At 38.2% G+C, this 18156-nt stretch overlaps 1 protein-coding gene across 4 annotated transcripts; it reads left to right on the forward strand.

Annotated features, from left to right (window-relative positions):
• The first annotated feature begins 1348 nt into the window (after positions 1 to 1348).
• On the forward strand, positions 1349 to 17775 carry mal (molybdenum cofactor sulfurase). 4 transcript variants are annotated; one of them, XR_011230293.1, is made up of 14 exons: positions 1349 to 1559; positions 2918 to 3074; positions 4282 to 4916; positions 6488 to 6628; positions 7629 to 7752; positions 9036 to 9112; positions 9671 to 9870; positions 10554 to 10670; positions 11789 to 12461; positions 12936 to 13148; positions 13969 to 14076; positions 15293 to 15411; positions 15930 to 16034; positions 17485 to 17775. XR_011230293.1 is itself a non-coding variant. In XM_045748204.2 (13 exons), the coding sequence occupies exons 1-13, from the start codon at positions 1472 to 1474 to the stop codon at positions 17710 to 17712; spliced, it is 2877 nt and encodes a 958-aa protein (XP_045604160.1). In that variant the 5' UTR covers positions 1349 to 1471; the 3' UTR covers positions 17713 to 17775. The 4 variants fall into 4 exon arrangements, 3 of the variants coding, with proteins under 3 accessions (XP_045604160.1, XP_045604162.1, XP_069191889.1); XM_045748204.2 differs by lacking the exon at positions 13969 to 14076; XM_045748206.2 differs by lacking the exons at positions 13969 to 14076; positions 17485 to 17775 and adding an exon at positions 16449 to 16655.
• The last annotated feature ends 381 nt before the right edge of the window (positions 17776 to 18156 follow it).

Below are 18156 nucleotides of genomic sequence, written 5' to 3' on the forward strand. Positions count from 1 at the left end.
TGTTTAAATTGACCTGAGGGGCCGCTAACACTATACTTGGCCTCCACGAGGACAGAGTTGGTTCAGATCACGGGTTGAACGGAAATGATTGGGCATATTTCCTATTACTTAATGTCTCTGTTAACGGAGCATTAAACAGGTACCCACCCTAATACTCAGTACTAGGGTGAGTACTAGTACTCACCTTGGTACTCAGCGCTTGACAGCTGAGTGGACAGCGCTTCGGATTCGTAGTCCGGGGTTCGATCCCTGGTGGAGGCGGAGACAAATGGGCAAAATGATTCTTTCACCCTGATGACCCTGTTACCTAACAGTAAATAGGTACTGGCTGTCTAGCTGCTACGCACTGCTTCCTGGGGGTAAGAAAAAAGAGGCTTGGTCGAGGACCGGGCCGCGGGGACGCTAAGCCCCGAAATCTTCTCAAAACAACGTAACAGTCCCTATGATTCCCCTTGTTAGACTTGTAATAAAGTAGTGATATCTTGTTATAGCGTTTTTATGACGTTACAACTTGCTATATTAGTTGTTACCATTATTAGGGGTTAAAACTTGTTCGAACGTTGTAGCAACGTCGTAGTTTGGTCGTCTGTCATATATATATATATATATATATATATATATATATATATATATATATATATATATATATATATATATATATATATATATATATATATATATATGCACAGGCTGCCTGTCCCCGACAAACATATGAATTAAATTACTCTTAGAAGAGTTGACTTATTTGTTTATTTTTGTCGCTATGCATTGATGTTTCTCCAAAGAAGATGTAGTAATAACGTCTATATGGCCGATAGATATGTGGCTCTTCTCTCATAATAATATGGTAGAAATACATTCATGCGATTCATGGATATTCATGCGTTTCCTTCCCACAGGAACTTCATCGCTTTTGCAAGCAATGTCCATATATAACAAAACCTTGCCCAAAACGCTATGTGTATTAGTGGGTTTAGCTATTGTAGGTGCTAGCCCTATCTATAAATCCAACAGTTTGTTTGTAACTCTGCATCTATGTATGTACTTTTTCTGAATAAGATATTATTATTATTATAAAAGTGGTTGGATGAGCATGGAACATGGAGGTGGGGGGGGGGGCGGTGCCCCGCTCACCACGTGCCAGGGGGGTGACGCAACATTACCCACTGCCTGACGTAAAAATCTTGCACGATCTTTATATACACACTAAGAATATCACTTTATATATAAATCATTGCATCTCTATATTTAAGAAACCAAAGATTATTGTGTTAAATATGTACAAAGTAATTATCTCCCAAAGCTAATTACGGTAACCACTAGAGGTTTTTCCTTGAGAGGGATGACCTTGAGGGGGCGGGATGTAAACAATGATGGCTCAGGGAGGTGTGGACGGGCAGTCCTGTCATCATGAGTATAGTCAACTCTTGTCCTTGTTAGACTCACAACACTCCTCCAGCAGCCACCTTGCATGATGGTGGACCACCTCCAGAACCTCAAGGTCCTTCCTCCCTATAATGTCGAGGAAATAAAGCGTGAAGAGTTCCACAGATGTGAAGGTCTGTTGTCTGGGGTTGTGGCTGCATATAACTCATGTTACTCTTATTCTTTATTTTTAATGATAGTTATTCTTGTGGACATATACTTTTTGTTGTAAATATTAAGTAAGATAGGACTACAGTACTTTGAGTATAATAAATGTCTTAAATTGTTCATATGTAACTGAAATTAATCCCAAATTATGACTTTCAAGGAAAAAGTGTTAATCAAGCTGTACAGATCTGTGAGGCGCACCCATTTGGACTACTGTATTCAAGCATGGAGACTTCTTATCTTCAAAAGCACAAATCTCATTTGAACAAAGTTCAAGACGGTGACAAAAACCATCCCTGAACTAAGTCGACTCAAAACTGGAACAGTTAAGGACCACAGGTCCAGCAACACTGTAAACTTAACATGACAAGGTTGATCTCATAGAAACTTAAAATACTGAACAAGTTGGAGGATATTAATTCAGACCACTTCTTCAAAAGGTCAAATGTAAGATGTACAAGGGGCAGCAGTTTCAAGCTCCTCAAATTTCAAGGTCAACAAGGCACACTGTAGGACAGAAAACATGAGGTACTTTTCACCCATAGGGTTATGAACCCATGGACTTGCCGACTTGCCAAAGCCATAAATGCCAAGAAGCAGTTCAAAATCCAGTTGGAAAAAAATCCTCAGGAAAAATGTGGGGACCATTGACAGGCTGTCAGCTTTTTATCCCCATCGAGGCCACTAGATAGATGGTGGTCCTTGTGTAAACCATTTTTGGCTCCTTTATATGAACAACAGTTTTAGGGTACTCTCCAGGAATATTAAATAGATACAGGTATTTATTTCTTATGCAGTGTCTAGAGCTGTTACATCTCTTGAGGAAGGGTAACAATATACTAGTATTTGTTTTTAGTGTGCTGTAAGATTTGTACAATCATACTGTGTATTGTTTGGGTACAAGTATGTTATGGATCTGACAACTGAGTTTGGCCGAGTATTGATGGGGCTGAAATAGTTAGCAGTAGTTCTGTATGTCTGTCTGTCCATTGTTGGAAGTCGGACACTTGGGGGGCTAGCCTCGCCAAACTTTGCAGGGTGACTGGTGATTGTTGGGAGACTCCATAGTAAAGTTTCAGTAGCATAGAGTGGGAGCATAATACTAAAATTTTATTAGGTATAATATTAGGTATTAACTTTTTGTATAGTATGCAGACGGTTTTTTATACAGTGTATATTTGTAATTACAGTACGTATGTCACTAATGCCATGTGGAGCTTCCTTGACTCCTTTGTATAAGTTTACTTCTTTTTAAAAGAAATGTATATATATTATAGGAGATTATTGCCTTGACCAATATTCATCTGTTACATTCTTTTATCAGGTCACTGTTACCTTGACCATGCAGCTGCAACATTGTACAGCAGCAGCCAAATGAAAGATGTTGCAGCCGAGCTTCAGTCATCTCTCTTTGGGAACCCTCACTCTCGCCACTTTCCTAGTGATACTTCCACTCAAATGATTGAGTCCATTCGTCAGAGGTAAGGTGGGTTGCTCTCCATATGTTGATTAATTATAGCTAGAGAGAGACTCCTTGCACTAGTGTATATTAATTTACAGCTAAAGGTGCAGATTGCCTAGCTAGTGAATAAGCAAGCTGTGTGGATGATATCACATATTGAAATGCATTAGATAAAATTCTTCTGTGATGTAAAAAAAGTTTCATTTTATTTTTGCCTTGTTATTGGTTCATTTGTCGAGTATGTGTATAGCTGTTCACCCTCGTGTTTCACTGTGACCTTCAGTCGCCTCTCTCTTGAAGGAATGCCCTTGTATCTCAACACTCATCTCGTGATACATCTTCTTGTATCATTATACTCTCAGAAGAGACATTGTTCTTGTTATAATTGTACTGGGAAGAAGGCAGTGAAATGCATGAAGTGTGGATAATAATATAAAGAAACACCAAAATAAGTGTGTAATTTAATTGTAGATGTTTTGCTGGTAAGGGAGAGGATAGTTAGCTGGGATAGGTCAGTGTGTTCAAGATGACAGATGAATGATTATATATTCCAATAAATATTTATTAAGTACTGTACAGTACTGTATTTTGCAAGAGAGGTTAGCACTGTTGAATTTTCATTCATTATATCCCATGGTGTAGTAGTATTTGACTCTATACACCATATCATATTGTTATTTTCTTCTCTGATTCTCAAAATTCATGATTATTTCCTTCTTTCCTAGATGCACTAATAATGAATGATGTTATGAACACTATGACTGTACTCATAGGCTGTCTGACCTCTCTTGTTTACCATGTATGTACTGTACATATAAACAATTTAAACACAGAATTTATACATTTGTTGACAGTACAAAAATAGGGTATGAAATAAATCACAGAAGACTGGAAAATGCCACAAGACAATCTAAAATAGCTTTTAAAATTGACAAAAAATTGGCAGATAGTTAATACTGAACATGTACAGTTCTGAGCTTTGATAATGTTAATAGTAATCAGATATTTTCTGGCCTTGTTATATTCCCTGTCCTCATTACAGGACCCAATAATCATTGCACTCGTATCCTTTACAGTGTTTGTATCCTGTGATGTGTTGGTCTGGTGTTGCCCGTGTTAGTGAGCTTCGATCACACTGTAGTACAATATACCTAATTAAGTATTTTCTTATTCATATATTTATTGATCTATAATATTGGCTATTAATAAATGTGTTTACTTCACAGGGTCTTGGAACATTTCAATACTGAAGCAGAGGAGTATGATTTGATCTTTACCTCTGGTGCTACACAAGCACTAAAGATTGTCGGAGAAAGTTTTCACTGGAATGAAAGTTCTGAACTATTGCACAATGGCATCAATAGTGTTGTGTCTCAAGATAACACACAAGAACAAATTAATCAGAAAGCCCAAAATACAGAAAGTTCCAGAAAAAATAAAGTGAGAGAACCAAATCAAGGAGCATTTGTATATGCTAGAGAGAACCACACGTCAGTGCTAGGTGTGAGAGACTTGGCACATCAGGCAGGTGTTCCTGTGTACTGTCTGCGTACCAAAGACCTTCAGGATATACTAAAAAATGATTCTGCTATCCCTTTATCGGATACAGAATTTCACTTGCCTGTTTATAATGGCACAGATGCTGTGGAACAGTCACCCAGTGGAGAATCTCGTCCAAGAGATGTTGCCGGAACAAATTGGGAGAGGTGTACGGAAAGAAAAAACTGCCTCTTTGCCTACAGTGCTCAATGTAACTTTTCTGGAACAAAGGCACCTTTGGAGTGGATTGAGAAGGTTCAGAATGGAGCTTTGAACAAAATTTTAAACAGCTGTCCAATAAATAATAAAGTTTCATCAAAAGGTATGATATTCATTGAGAGCAAGTAATATATAAAGGTCCTCCTTACAATCAGATAAAAAAAAATTCATCCCAGAACTATGTCAGCTCTCATACCAGGAACAGTTGAGCATCTCAGTACTAACAACACTACAAACCAGATATAATAGGACCGATCTGATCGAGATCTTTAAAATGCTGAACAAATTTGTAGCTTTGTTGAGCAGGAAGCTGTTGTCTTGCATGAGTTACATTGGACCTTTTTTAAGGAAGTGTTCTGGATTAATAGCTTCCAATTTGCTCTGTACATATTATGAAGGTGTTGATGAGAACAGCCCTGTTGTATCTGTTTTGTAGGCTTGTTAGTCCTGAAGCAATCAACCTTTCCTGGTATGAGAGTAAACTTAGTTCAGGGATGGACCCAACTTTTCCATAGCAGATATGTCCTTTTTGAAGGTGAGGTCTCTATGCTTTTGATACAGTAGTCCAGATGAGGCACACCTTGGTACACTGATATATTTATGTCAAGCTTAATCTTTAAACAATTAACAAAATCACATGCACATGAAAGAACTATTCCCTTTATTTAACTACATTCCAGCAACTCCACACATACTCAACATACTCCAGTCTTTCTCTATTCACTTTGTAATATGCTTTCTCCAGGTCAATAAAGACCATGTATACTCTATATTCTTATGCCTGCTCTTCTAGCTGTCTCAAAGCAAATATCCGAGTCACGTGACCTTTCTCACCATGGGACCCACCACATTCATTATCCACATTCATTATTGTTCAGTTTTTGGCTATACTGTACAATATTCCATGTTTTTTCAGTCTGTTTCTGTCGTACAGTTTGCCCACTTAACTTGGAACACTAATGCCTCAATAATTTACATTTGTCGTATTCAGCCCTTACTTTTATACAATGATATTGTCATAGTTCTCAGTGCCCTTATCCCTGAGCCACTTGTCTTCAATCTGACTCCTGTTGGTGGTTGGGGCTTCTGTTTCCTCTGCTACAGATCACCTTGTCCCCTATGACTCATTTTACTTTGTGGTGATTGCAATCAACAATCGGTAATCAGCATCATGTAAGATAACACTAAAAACCAAGCTGAAGTAGATAGCTATAGCCAGAGACATGCAAACAATGGAGCACCTTTGCCATGAAGAGAACATTAAAGCATGGGATCCTCAGTGCAGACAAAGTCATAAAGAATAACGAATCTGTTTAATCCACTTCTTCAGGGCTGGGCTTGAAACTGATGTTTTCCAGGCAAAATGTGAGGCCTATTAGTTCCCTCATCTGATTCAGAAGCTGGTGCTGCCATCTGGTATTGGCTAGCTGCTAATTACTAGCCAATACATTAGCAGAGCAATAACTGTCTTTCTTTGTGATTCCAGTGATCACTTGCAGGTGTAGTGTGGTTTATGCTCTGTTGTTTTAAAGTTCTTGTCTCGGGGAAAAAAGTTAACCAGGGCCTGGCTTGAGTATTGACCTGGCTACTAGCTTAGGGAGCACCAGAGTGAATGCTTAGACAGGAGCTTTACATTCCACCCGACTCCCAGTTCTTTTTTCTTTCCCTCTGCAGACAATACAAGTGACCCTAACTGGTTCGTATTACTGGATGCTGCTGGATTAGTTGCCACTTGTCCTCTTGATCTCTCCAAATGGAAACCAGATTTCATTCCAATATCTTTCTACAAACTTTTTGGATATCCAACTGGATTGGGTAAGCTTATATTATCCTTATTAATTTGTGATCATTTTTGTGGAGAGCCCCTCTGACTTCCCAGAGCTTACTGGGCTGATAGGGATGTATTAGACCGGGGCATCAGTCAATTCGATGGAGTTCTAACCTACCAGGGACCCCGAGCCAGAACCTGGCCCCCCTCAGAGAGGCACAAGGAGCAATGGCCTATAGAAACCCCCATGTGGTTGGAAGCATTCTATGTCTGCCGTCTGTCGGGTTAGGCACCCAGAAAGGTAGACATCCCAAAACAAACTACACTGGTGCCTCATCTTACGAATTTAATCCGTTCCCAGAGATGGTTCGCAAGCTGAAAATTCGCAACCCAAAAAGAATTTTCCCATAAGAAATAATGTAAATTGAATTAATCCATTCCACACTCCCAAAAATATTAACTTCAAAATAAATTTCATACCTAATTCACCCAAATATTTAGTACTATAGTATGTACAAGTTATTAATTACCTTTATTGAGTAATGTATTATTTCATATGCCAACAGACAGTGGCATGGCGGCGGTGGTGACATCATGCTTGTTTTCGGTTTGGGGAGTTCTGTTTGCTAGTTCAGCTTTTGGTTGCAAATTTTAACCAGCTGTACAGTAGTTTGTTTTGGGACGCCTACCTTTCTGAGTGCCTAACCCGGTAGATGGCAGACATAGGATGTTTCCAACCACATGGAGTTTCTATTGGCCATTGCTCCTCATGCCTCTCTTAGGGGGCCAGGTTCTGGTTGGCTAGAACTCCATCGAATTGACTGATGCCACGGGCTAATACATACATATCAGCCTGGTAAGCTCTGGGGAGTCTACGAGATTCGCCCAGAAAATGGTGTTTCGTTACATTCAACGCTGTTTTTTTAATCAGCCGTTTTGTTAGGCTTAAACTTTGAATGCTTTCATTGGCATAGAGGTAGCAGATAATTGAACAGTTATATTTACCGGTGTACTTTTTATTGTTCAAGTAATACATCTCTCTCTCAGGGTGCTTGATGGTAAGGAAAAGAGCATGGAATGTCTTGAAGAAAGAATACTTTGGGGGAGGCACTGTGCTGATGGTTGACTCCAGGAAAATGATGCTTGTCCCACGACCCAAACTTCATGACAGGTATTAGATGAACAGCACGATGCATATTTTTCCAGGATATTTTTTTCCCATTCTCTCATTCATATGATATCCAAACCACACATCAGAAAATGAAGAAAGAACATTGTTTTAGTCTGTCCTGGACCATTATAAAGTTATGTAATTACATGACTTGATAAAGGTCCAGGGATAACTGAAATGTCATTTTCTGAAGGGTGGTTTACATATCATACCTTCAGCCATGTTATTGACTCATCATCTCTCATTCATAGATGTGTAAGGGGGTGTGTGAATGTTATTTTTCCCATCTTTTATCTATTCATTTATTTGTGAAAATATTTTGGTATGAGTGTCATAATTATGAGTGCAAGGTCTATGATAACTACCACTCCCCATTTAAAGTTATTAATGTTTAGGAAATGAAGATACTGTACTTTAATGATATTGAATTAACATGATTGAAAGTCATTATCATTTTTAACCTGACCAGGAAATAATCATTTTTCCTTGAGGGAAGCCGCCCTCAGTGGATCCCAAAACTAAGTGCTGGTCAGACCATGCTTTATGGTAATTATAATTACAATGGGCCTTTGAAACCCACACTAACCAAGGACTAAGCAATGACTAAAATCTGGTTCCATTAAAGAGGTGAAAGGAGCTGCGGACAGATCAAACTCAAAATTGAGAGAAACCTCAACCCGAAAATATATGTGCAGTAAAACAATGAATAACAGGACAAAAATCAAGCACAAGTAGGTAAGAAAGTAATCCTTAAGGCAACAATATAAACACTGATTCTGATGCACACGCCCTCTACTTGGTGGCAGCATAAGTCACATTGAAGGTTTCCACCAGCCTGAAACCTCTCAAGCCTCTTTGCACCGAGCCTGGTTACCTGGTTGATACCTGGTTGATGGGGTTCTGGGAGTTCTTCTACTCCCCAAGCCTGGCCCGAAGTCAGGCTTGACTTGTGAGAGTTTGGTTCACCAGGCTGTTGCTTGTAGCGGCCCGCAGGCCCACATACCCACCACAGGTCTCTGGTGAACTCCCACAACTCCCATTGTGCAGTGGGCCATTGCTACTTTACTTATTTATTATTGTTCTTTCTTCATAATTGTGTTTTTTTTGTCACCCACATTGCATGTACTGTACCCATGTTCATTTTTTCACTCCAGCTTCGTGCCTGGGTTACCTTCCCTTGGTTTCTGAATTTTAGTGTAGTACTTTTATTTGTTGCCCGTATATTATGAATTGCTGTGTCTGCGTCTTATAGTTTTGATACATTCCTTTCTTATTTATGGTAGATTTGAAGATGGAACACTTCCCTTTTTAAGTATTCTAGCTCTCAGACATGGTTTTGGCACGATCATCAAACTCACAGGTACGCATTGTATTCTTTTCGGGTTCTCTTGTTTTTAGTGAAGCTTACTGCATTTTGTTTGTTTAGCCATTAGTTCATGTGGTTAAATGATTATTTAATATATTTAGAAATAACAATACTGTACTTTGCACAAGTATAAATATGTTAGCAAGTACAGATGCCAAATATAATTCATGAATAAAGAACTGTACTGAATAATAGTAATAAACAGTAACTATTTCCTGACTATTTTAACTCTCAATTACAACAATTTCTCAATATATTCCTGTCACTAGTTTTATTTATTTATTTTAGTTAGACCATTTACCTTGTAACTTAAAATTCACTATAAATCTTTTGTTAGTTTAAGACTCGCCCAAAATATTGTGTCGGTAGCTTTGAGAGAATGTACAGTACTTGAATGTAATAACACAACCCATTGCACCTTCTTGCACATAAATTAATACATATGCAATTACAAAACAATTATAAATAAACAATTACTATTTGCTTTTGTAAGTGTGAATAGTAATATGTAAGAATATAAAAAATAAAGGCTTCACTTGTGTTGTGAATCAGGGGGAATGGAGAAGGTGAAGCATCATGTGTTCCACCTGGCAAGATACACACACCACTCTCTTAAGAGCTACAGACATGCTAATGGGTCCCCAGTCGCTCAGTTATACTGTCAAGAGAAGCCATGGCATGTCAACACACACGGCTCCATTGTCAATTTTAATTTGTTAAATTCAGATGGATCTCATGTTGGATATGCCCAGGTTAGTACGAGGGCTTCCTAAGCAATAATTTTGGTAAAATTGATGTAGATTGGTTTGCAAAATATCTCCTATTTCTATATGGCATACGGTATTCATTATGTTCTTTATAACAAGGCAACTAATAACCCTCATCAATGCTGTTTGACATTTGCATTCCTTGTTATTTATGGCCACTCATGCCAATAACTTACATTGTCCACTGAGGACAATGTAAGAGGCACCAGTTTTCCCAGTTCATCACTAAATGTAACTGAGAAATCAAGTCAGAAAGGAACTTTTCATGTTATATGAAGCCCTATTTTTTTTCTGGCAAGCATTTTTCATACAGTAGTGAATATTTATTACATCCTAAAAGTCACTTTCCTGTCCTTATCACTAATGTTTTTCTCATTATATTTGCAAGATTGCAAAAATTTATCTGATATTTAATTTATACTCATATCAGTTTCTATCTCAACAAGTGTGTATTTTATTTTGAAATCAAATTAAAGTTAGTAAATACATACATTATTTGTATTACCAAAAATAATTGCAGTACTGTATATTATCTTGATCTACTTATTGGGTTCAACTTTTTGTAGGCATAATATTGCATCCGATTTAAAATCTTGATCAGTGTGTGAAGCTAAAACATTTGTGTAGTCTTATGTAATCACATTTCTCTTTAATTCTCATTATTTCAGGTTGAGAGAGTTTCATCTTTGTACAATATCTATTTACGTACTGGGTGCTTGTGTAATCCAGGAGCATGTCAAACTTACCTTGATATCTCTCAAGAGAATCTACTGCATCAATTTCAGGTACATTTGTGGCCATCATCTGAAGGTGATAACTCGTACAAAACAATCTTGGTAGCATGATTATATTGTTGGTGGTTGTCTTTATATCAATTTTAACACAACAGAGTAAAATTTTGTAATGTCCAAGGAAGCTAATTCATTTCCCATGGCAAAGCCATGCTCTTTGACTTAAGTATTTTAAAGTATTCTAAACAAGAATGTCACATGTACTTGTTATGAATGCCAATTGCTGTTTTCCTTTCACTTTTGTCATTCCATCTTGCTGGAGTCTCACTAATCTTTTGTTACTGTATGTACTTTTGTAATTCACATCTATTATTTAACTTTCATAATTACAGTACCATTTGTTTCAATTTTTTCACTCATAGATTTGACTAATTTCTTCTCGCTCTCAAACCTTTGCTTATGATTTCTGCACATGTTCATTAACCATCTTTGTGGATAGTCACTTATTGGACCAAGCATATGGCATGTTTAAATCATCCTCTAACAATATGTAATCTCTACATCATTATTCCCCACATCAGTTTTTAATTGTCTACAAACATCATCATGAAGTGTGTGTGTCATTACTTATATTTATGAGTGTTGGTCCTGTATGACTTCTCTTCCCTCCTATGACTGTTGTCTGTTTGCTACTGTCTTTCCCAATTTAATATTTTCAGTGCATTTTTTCCAGTTATTATATTGTCTTTGTGTGGGGAGTGTCATGGGTGTTTGGCAATCTTTGTAGCATGTAGTAGACTCATCCTACCCATTATGCCAGATCTCAGTTGTTATTAAGCTTGTGTAGATTTGGTAGACAGGATTTTAATTCTCTGAACCTATGGCTTTATTTTTATGTATTTGGCTAATCAGAATCTTATTGCTCTAAATCTTAAATGCTATGAATGTTGATGATACTGATCTATAATTGTATGCCTTCTATTTATCTCCTTTCTGTTGTGCATCCATCTTTTATTTAAATAGTACCTATGCCAAACAAAATATTTGAAAGAGATTCACCATGCCCTTAAGATGAAACCTTTGATATAGTGAAAGAAAAATTATTATACAGTATCACATCACGTACATTCAGTTCTTACTTATTCATCAGTTTGTTATTGATGTTCTCTCAGGCAGGACATGTATGTGGAGATGCTCAAGATTTGGTGGATGGGCTGCCAACAGGCTCTGTGCGTGTCAGCTTTGGTTACATGAGTTCATACAGTGATGCTGATCTACTTCTGAAAATGGTGCAGGAATGCTTCGTTGATGGCCCTCTCATTGTAGATTTATCATGGATGGAAAAAAGTGCATTGTTACCTTCTATGTTTTATGAAGACAGTGCCATTCCCAAAGGAAATTTGGTCAATGGATGGAAAGTTGATAAAATAAGTAAAAGTTTAACAGTGAAGGAAAAATGCGTTATTACAGAAGCTTTCTATGGTAACGAGGAAAGACAAATATCAGAGAAAGGTTTCAACCATTCACATTCAAAACATAACTTGATGCAAGAATATGAACTGCTTAATACCAAGAAAATTCAGAATTCATATATTGGAAGGGAGTCAAGTAACTGTAGGCCTGCCAGACTCTCCCTAACTAATATTGTCATTTTCCCTGTTAAATCATGTGGGGGTCTCTCAATGCAAAAATGGAACATAGACCTAAAAGGCTTGAAGTATGACCGTCGATGGATGGTGGTAACAAGTTCTGGTATGACGCTAACGCAGAAGAGGCTTCCACGTATGACTCTCATCACACCGCACCTTGACTTGGAGGCTGGGACACTTACTCTTTCATACAAAGGTAATTTCAGAGTTTGGTGCCTGTACAAAACCTACATGCAGTCAAGTAGTACATATTGTTCATGCATACATACTTTACATACATATCAGTGTGACTTCACTCATCTGGTTAAATGTTTCAAAGTCTTCATCCTGTTGTTGGCATACTTTATGCAGATATTCTAAACTTCACTTCATATTCTGAATGTACAGTTGGTGGTGTTTGGCAGGTCTAGGGACTTCCTCCCTTTACTCACTGCTTTGAAACCTCTTGTGGGTTTTGGAATATGGAGGTCACGTGACAGTGATTACTGGGAAGAAGGGACACGACGAGCACAGTTCTTATCATGTAACTACGCAGATATATACAGTGCACGCACACACTGTAGATGGTAGCTCATTTGAATGTTAACACGTTTTAAAATTATTTTCAAAGCTATAATAGTTCAATTAATCTGCACTTTGATTATTATTGCCAGATTTAAATTGTTGACAGGTGAAAAAGATGTTACTGTGCCTCTTGAGCCTTGTGTATCTGCAGCAAGAGACATATCTGTGTGTGGAGGCCGTGTGTGTAGAGACCGTGTAAAAGGGTTAGACTGTGGACTCCAGGTTGGAATTTGGCTTTCCAATGTTCTGGGACAGCCAGACCTGAGGCTTATGCAACAGACAAGTGAGCGATTGAGCAAGTTAAAATCTATTATCCATGGTAAGCCAATTGAATTTTGTGAAGCATTTATTGTTTATGTGGTAGTTGTCTGTTTTCTTCTGTTGTCATAGATGGGGGGCTTTGTTAATCTTATTGGCAACACATCACATGCCTATGGTACACAACAGTCCCCAGCAGCCATGCCTGTGGTACACAACAGTCCCCAGCAGCCATGCCTGTGGTACACAACAGCCCCCAGCACCCATGCCTGTGGTACACAACAGCCCCCAGCACCCATGCCGGTGGTACACAACAGCCCCCAGCACCCATGCCTGTGGTAAACAACAGCCCCCAGCACCCATGCCTGTGGTACACAACAGCCCCCAGCACCCATGCCTGTGGTACACAACAGCCCCCAGCAGCCATGCCTGTGGTACACAACAGCCCCCAGCACCCATGCCTGTGGTACACAACAGCCCCCAGCACCCATGCCTGTGGTACACAACAGCCCCCAGCACCCATGCCTGTGGTACAGAACAGCCCCCAGCACCCATGCCTGTGGTACAGAACAGCCCCCAGCACCCATGCCTGTGGTAAACAACAGCCCCCAGCACCCATGCCTGTGGTACACAACAGCCCCCAGCACCCATGCCTGTGGTACACAACAGCCCCCAGCACCCATGCCTGTGGTACACAACAGCCCCCAGCACCCATGCCTGTGGTACACAACAGCCCCCAGCACACACCACTACAGTGCTCTTACTAGGAAATCTGCAAAAAAAAGTTGTGAAGCATGTTATGTTTGCAACATTATCAGTAATTACAAGATATTATGTTTATTTACATGCTCTAAAACCCTCTAATCTTGTATTGTATTTAGCTGGAAAAAATCAAGAATAATGGTGAGACCTTTGACAAGCCGCTGGCTTCCTGTCCCCATCGAGGCCACTAAATATATTGTGGCCCCTCATGTAAACTTGCCTTTTGAGTAAGTATATTGAATCTTCATTATTTTTATACAAATATTTATTTTTATATTTTAGCTATAAGTTATTAGGTCTTTACTAAGATTTACTGTTATTTTTTATGCAATACTGTATGTGTGTAGTTAAATTAACCTTAATTTCATAATGAATGTGGCCATTCACTGCTGAGTAGTTCCTGTATTAGCTCCATTACTCTTGTTCTATTTGATTACAGTATGCTGTACTGTATTATCTCTGTTGACATTTGCCTATTTTCATTATACACTATTATTATATATTATACTATTTTACCACTACAGTGGTAACACTACGCACTCTTCCCACACTTCGCGAGCAATTGGCCTAGGTTCGTATGCTGGAAAGGATTGACAAAGCGCCAATCCTTAATTGTACGCTTCTGTTCACCTAGCAGTGAATGGGTACCTAGTTGTTAAACCATTTGGCAGGTTGTATTCCAGGGAAAATTAAGATTAAGGACCTGCCCAAAAGGCTATGCATGTTAGTGGCTATACAAGAATGTAAGAACTCTTGTATATACTGTATCTAAATTGCATTGTACCATCCTACTCCTCTAAACTGTAATCTTTCTTTTGTTCCTTAGTACAGTATTCCAACATTACCCATGGGCCCAGCATACCACAGCAGTTTTAAGTGGTTGGTGTATTTTCTTACAGGAAAGCAGCCACACAGTAAGCATACATGTACAGAAGGCACATATACTGGTACACTCAAGACACATACAAAAGTTGAATCTGTTAATGACTTATTTAATTTCATATATACAAAAAAAAGGTTACAGTACCATGGAATGGCTGTATTTCCCCATAGTGGACTATATATTGTAGAATTTTTTATCTTCTAATGCTGTATTAATAGTGCTTTTCTTGCCAACATGTCTTCATCTGAAGAGACATTTATTCTTTACACATTTGTATAACTTTCATTGTGTCATATTACTTGCTATACAAATTGAGGGGTTCTTGTAGCCATTGATGTGGTTGCCCCATGATGTGCTTGGAACTTGTTTTTCCCATATATATATTATAACACTCCTTCACCATACTTTATTCCAGTGTCGGCAAGAAATACAATAGAGTTGATAGGTAAAGATGAATAATTTACAGCATTACACAAACATTAGTGTCATAATTCATGCTAACATAAAAGCTGTTGGGTCTTTCAAGTCGGTAATTACAAAAACATTAATCTCACATGCAGGAGAATCGGAGGCAAATTTGTCCCTTGCCAACGAGTCCCAATACCTAGTAATTCATCGGCCAAGTGTGCGCAAGCTGCTGGAAGAGATCCAACGTAAAAGCTCAATAGAAATGACTGAAGTAATTATATAAAAATATTTCTTGTCTTATTCTGCAATAAACTGTTGAGATGTCATATTTGCAAATGTTTGTATGTTCCTCACTGTAAATTACAGTACCACTATAGTAGTGTGGAAGGTGGAGTAAAAAAGATGGGTGGTAATGGTGGTGGTGTGGAAGACTGACGTGTAGGCCTGTGGACACACAGGTTCTGGTATAAGAAGGGATAAGGCAAGATGTGTGTGCAAAGGATGAATACAATTACCTTGAAAGTAGGACTATCGTCCTAATTTATTAAATAAAGGTATGATAGTGACAAATGAGTATGGGTGCAGTTTGGTGCTTGACTAATCTCATTTCTTATTGGAGGCAAAGATGGTGCAGATATAAGATTGTTGAAAGTGATCATCCAAATTATCAAGTGTCCTACAAGTGTCTCATGTGATATTACAAACTGATCTGAAATCTATGTTAAAATGTTATATAAACATATTTATAAATCTTAGTTTTAATAATATTTTCCACTTTCATGTTGACAGGAAGAGCTTGTAAGGAGATTCAGAGGAAATTTGGTTATTGATGGAGGAGATCCATATGAAGAAGATTCCTGGACATCCATTGTTATTGATAATCTTCAATTCCAGGTAAGATATTAGATGTTTCTTCTTATTTAATTTCCTGCCAACAAAGATATGAAAAACTCTACACAAGGGCTAACCCTCATCATAGAAAATGCTTCACTAAAGACCAGCATCAAGATGAACACTAGCCAGTTGCCTATGTATTGGTAGTTGTGAAGATTGAGGTGGAGGTAATGTCTGGTTGCGAAGGTTATATAGTCTTTTGCCTGGCTATGTCCAGTAGCAATTTTGAAACTTAGTGATATCAACTGAGACTTATCTATGATGGTGTCACCTCCAGGCACTTGTACTTTCCTTCTTCCTTGATGAATGGTACTGTTCAAGTTCTGATGTGAGCATGTAATGTTGTACTAATTTCAATTTTATCTTTGAGGTGGCCACATGATTGCTTCCAAAGGCAATATCTTACTTCCTCAGGACTTTGCAAACTGTAGTGTTGACGTGGTCACCATCACTGGTCATGTACACAAAAGTCGGTGATCCTACCTTGCTTTCTTCCCGAACTGTCATTGAGAAACTTCCTAGTGACCAAGGAACCTCTGTAAGCATACAAGATTTAAGGAAGCTGCAAAAGGCCTATTGGCTAATATTTTTGGTGGCTCCAATTTACTGTATGTACGTACTGTACTACCAAACTCACTCGTGTATATTTTTAACTTAACCTTGAAAACTCAAATGATCCTGGCATGTTACCTGGTAATCTGTTCCCCAAATCAACAACCCTATTTCAAAACCAGTATTTGCCCAATAAATATCTAATTTTATTATATGTAAATTGGATAAGTTTAGATTTATGGTCTTGTGCTAGTATATTTGATACATTATTACATTAATATTCCCTATCCTTTGCTGAATGCATTCAAATTAAGTTTTTGTCCATTTTGTGGTATGGCAACTAAAATTAAACTGCATAATCTGAATGGGTCAAACATAAAATATTTGATTAACAACAGAGGTCCCAGGGGCACTGTACTAACAATGAATTTACACTTTAATTCCATTTATATTGTTTCCTCCAAAATAACTGGCTCAGTCTTTGGTGGAACGAGTGGAAAATTATTTTTCCTCCAGCATGGCTGTTGCTGTCTTGTTTCCGCTCCAGCTCTGCTGGGAAATGATCCTCCAATAAATTTTGTCAAGATGGCACCCATGGTATGTGGAAGAGCAATATGTGAGAAGTTTTGCTTTCAAGAGGCTTTTGAGTGTCGAGGAATGTACTTTCAATTAGACGTGTGTGGCTGAATTGAGAAATTCTTCTTTAGAAATGGCCTGGTAGGGTCATTTACAATAGGCATTTCCTGCATTAGAGATGAGGTGACACTTTCAGGCTCGAGTGTGCCTCCTCATGAGCGAGAGATATTGCCTAAGGAAGTGACCAGCTCAAAATGGATGTCACACAGTACATACTGCCTTAATTTTTCTGATAAATTTGTAGAACAAATTTAATCAACAGATACAAGGTGGATGTAGGCGATGTCAGATGGTGTGCGTCATCCCAGATACTGGTGAACGCACCAGGGAACCAATGTTGACGCTATCTGCTACTAGAGGTTCGTCTATGGCGTTTGGTGTTCATGCGAAAGCTCTTTTTCCTGCGACCGCAGACATCTCTGGTATTATTTGTGTTGGAGAACCGGTAACAAGTAGTACTAGCAATACTGAGAATGGAAAAACACAGTAGTAATTATGGCAAGATTTACTAGATGTAATTAACACAAATAAAATACATGAAGATTAAATTTAATCGCATTTTAATTTCCATTTCCGTAAAGTTGAATTATAAGTTTAAATTAGCAACAAACTGAAATCTAAAAACATGTTCATTATCTTTTTTTTTTAATCTGATTTCTTGATACAGAGCACAATAACCATCAGATGAGGAATAACATTAGAGCCAGGGGATGAAGCAACCTGCCTGCATGCTGAAGGTTGACAATTTAAATGCTTGTGTAATTTATTGAAATATTTGGACCTTGTAAATGTTTGTGTTGAATGTGGCATTATGCAAGGCATTAGAGTGGGGCCAAGGGCAAGTTTGATGTTGCTACCTTCCCAAGAGTAATGAAGGGGGTTATGGTGCTATACAGTACTTACAATCATTTAAGAAGAATTCTTAAGTAATGAA

Source organism: Procambarus clarkii, chromosome 34 (assembly GCF_040958095.1).
Source record: "Procambarus clarkii isolate CNS0578487 chromosome 34, FALCON_Pclarkii_2.0, whole genome shotgun sequence".
NCBI lineage: Eukaryota > Metazoa > Arthropoda > Malacostraca > Decapoda > Cambaridae > Procambarus > Procambarus clarkii.

Excerpts from the sequence above, each read along its gene's own strand:
- mal (XM_045748204.2), top strand. The coding sequence starts at position 1,472 with ATGATGGTGGACCACCTCCAGAACCTCAAGGTCCTTCCTCCCTATAAT. Across the intron at positions 9,871-10,553 it reads CTCATGTTGGATATGCCCAG|GTTGAGAGAGTTTCATCTTT; the intron begins GTTAGTACGAGG and ends TCATTATTTCAG. Across the intron at positions 15,412-15,929 it reads GCTCAATAGAAATGACTGAA|GAAGAGCTTGTAAGGAGATT; the intron begins GTAATTATATAA and ends TCATGTTGACAG.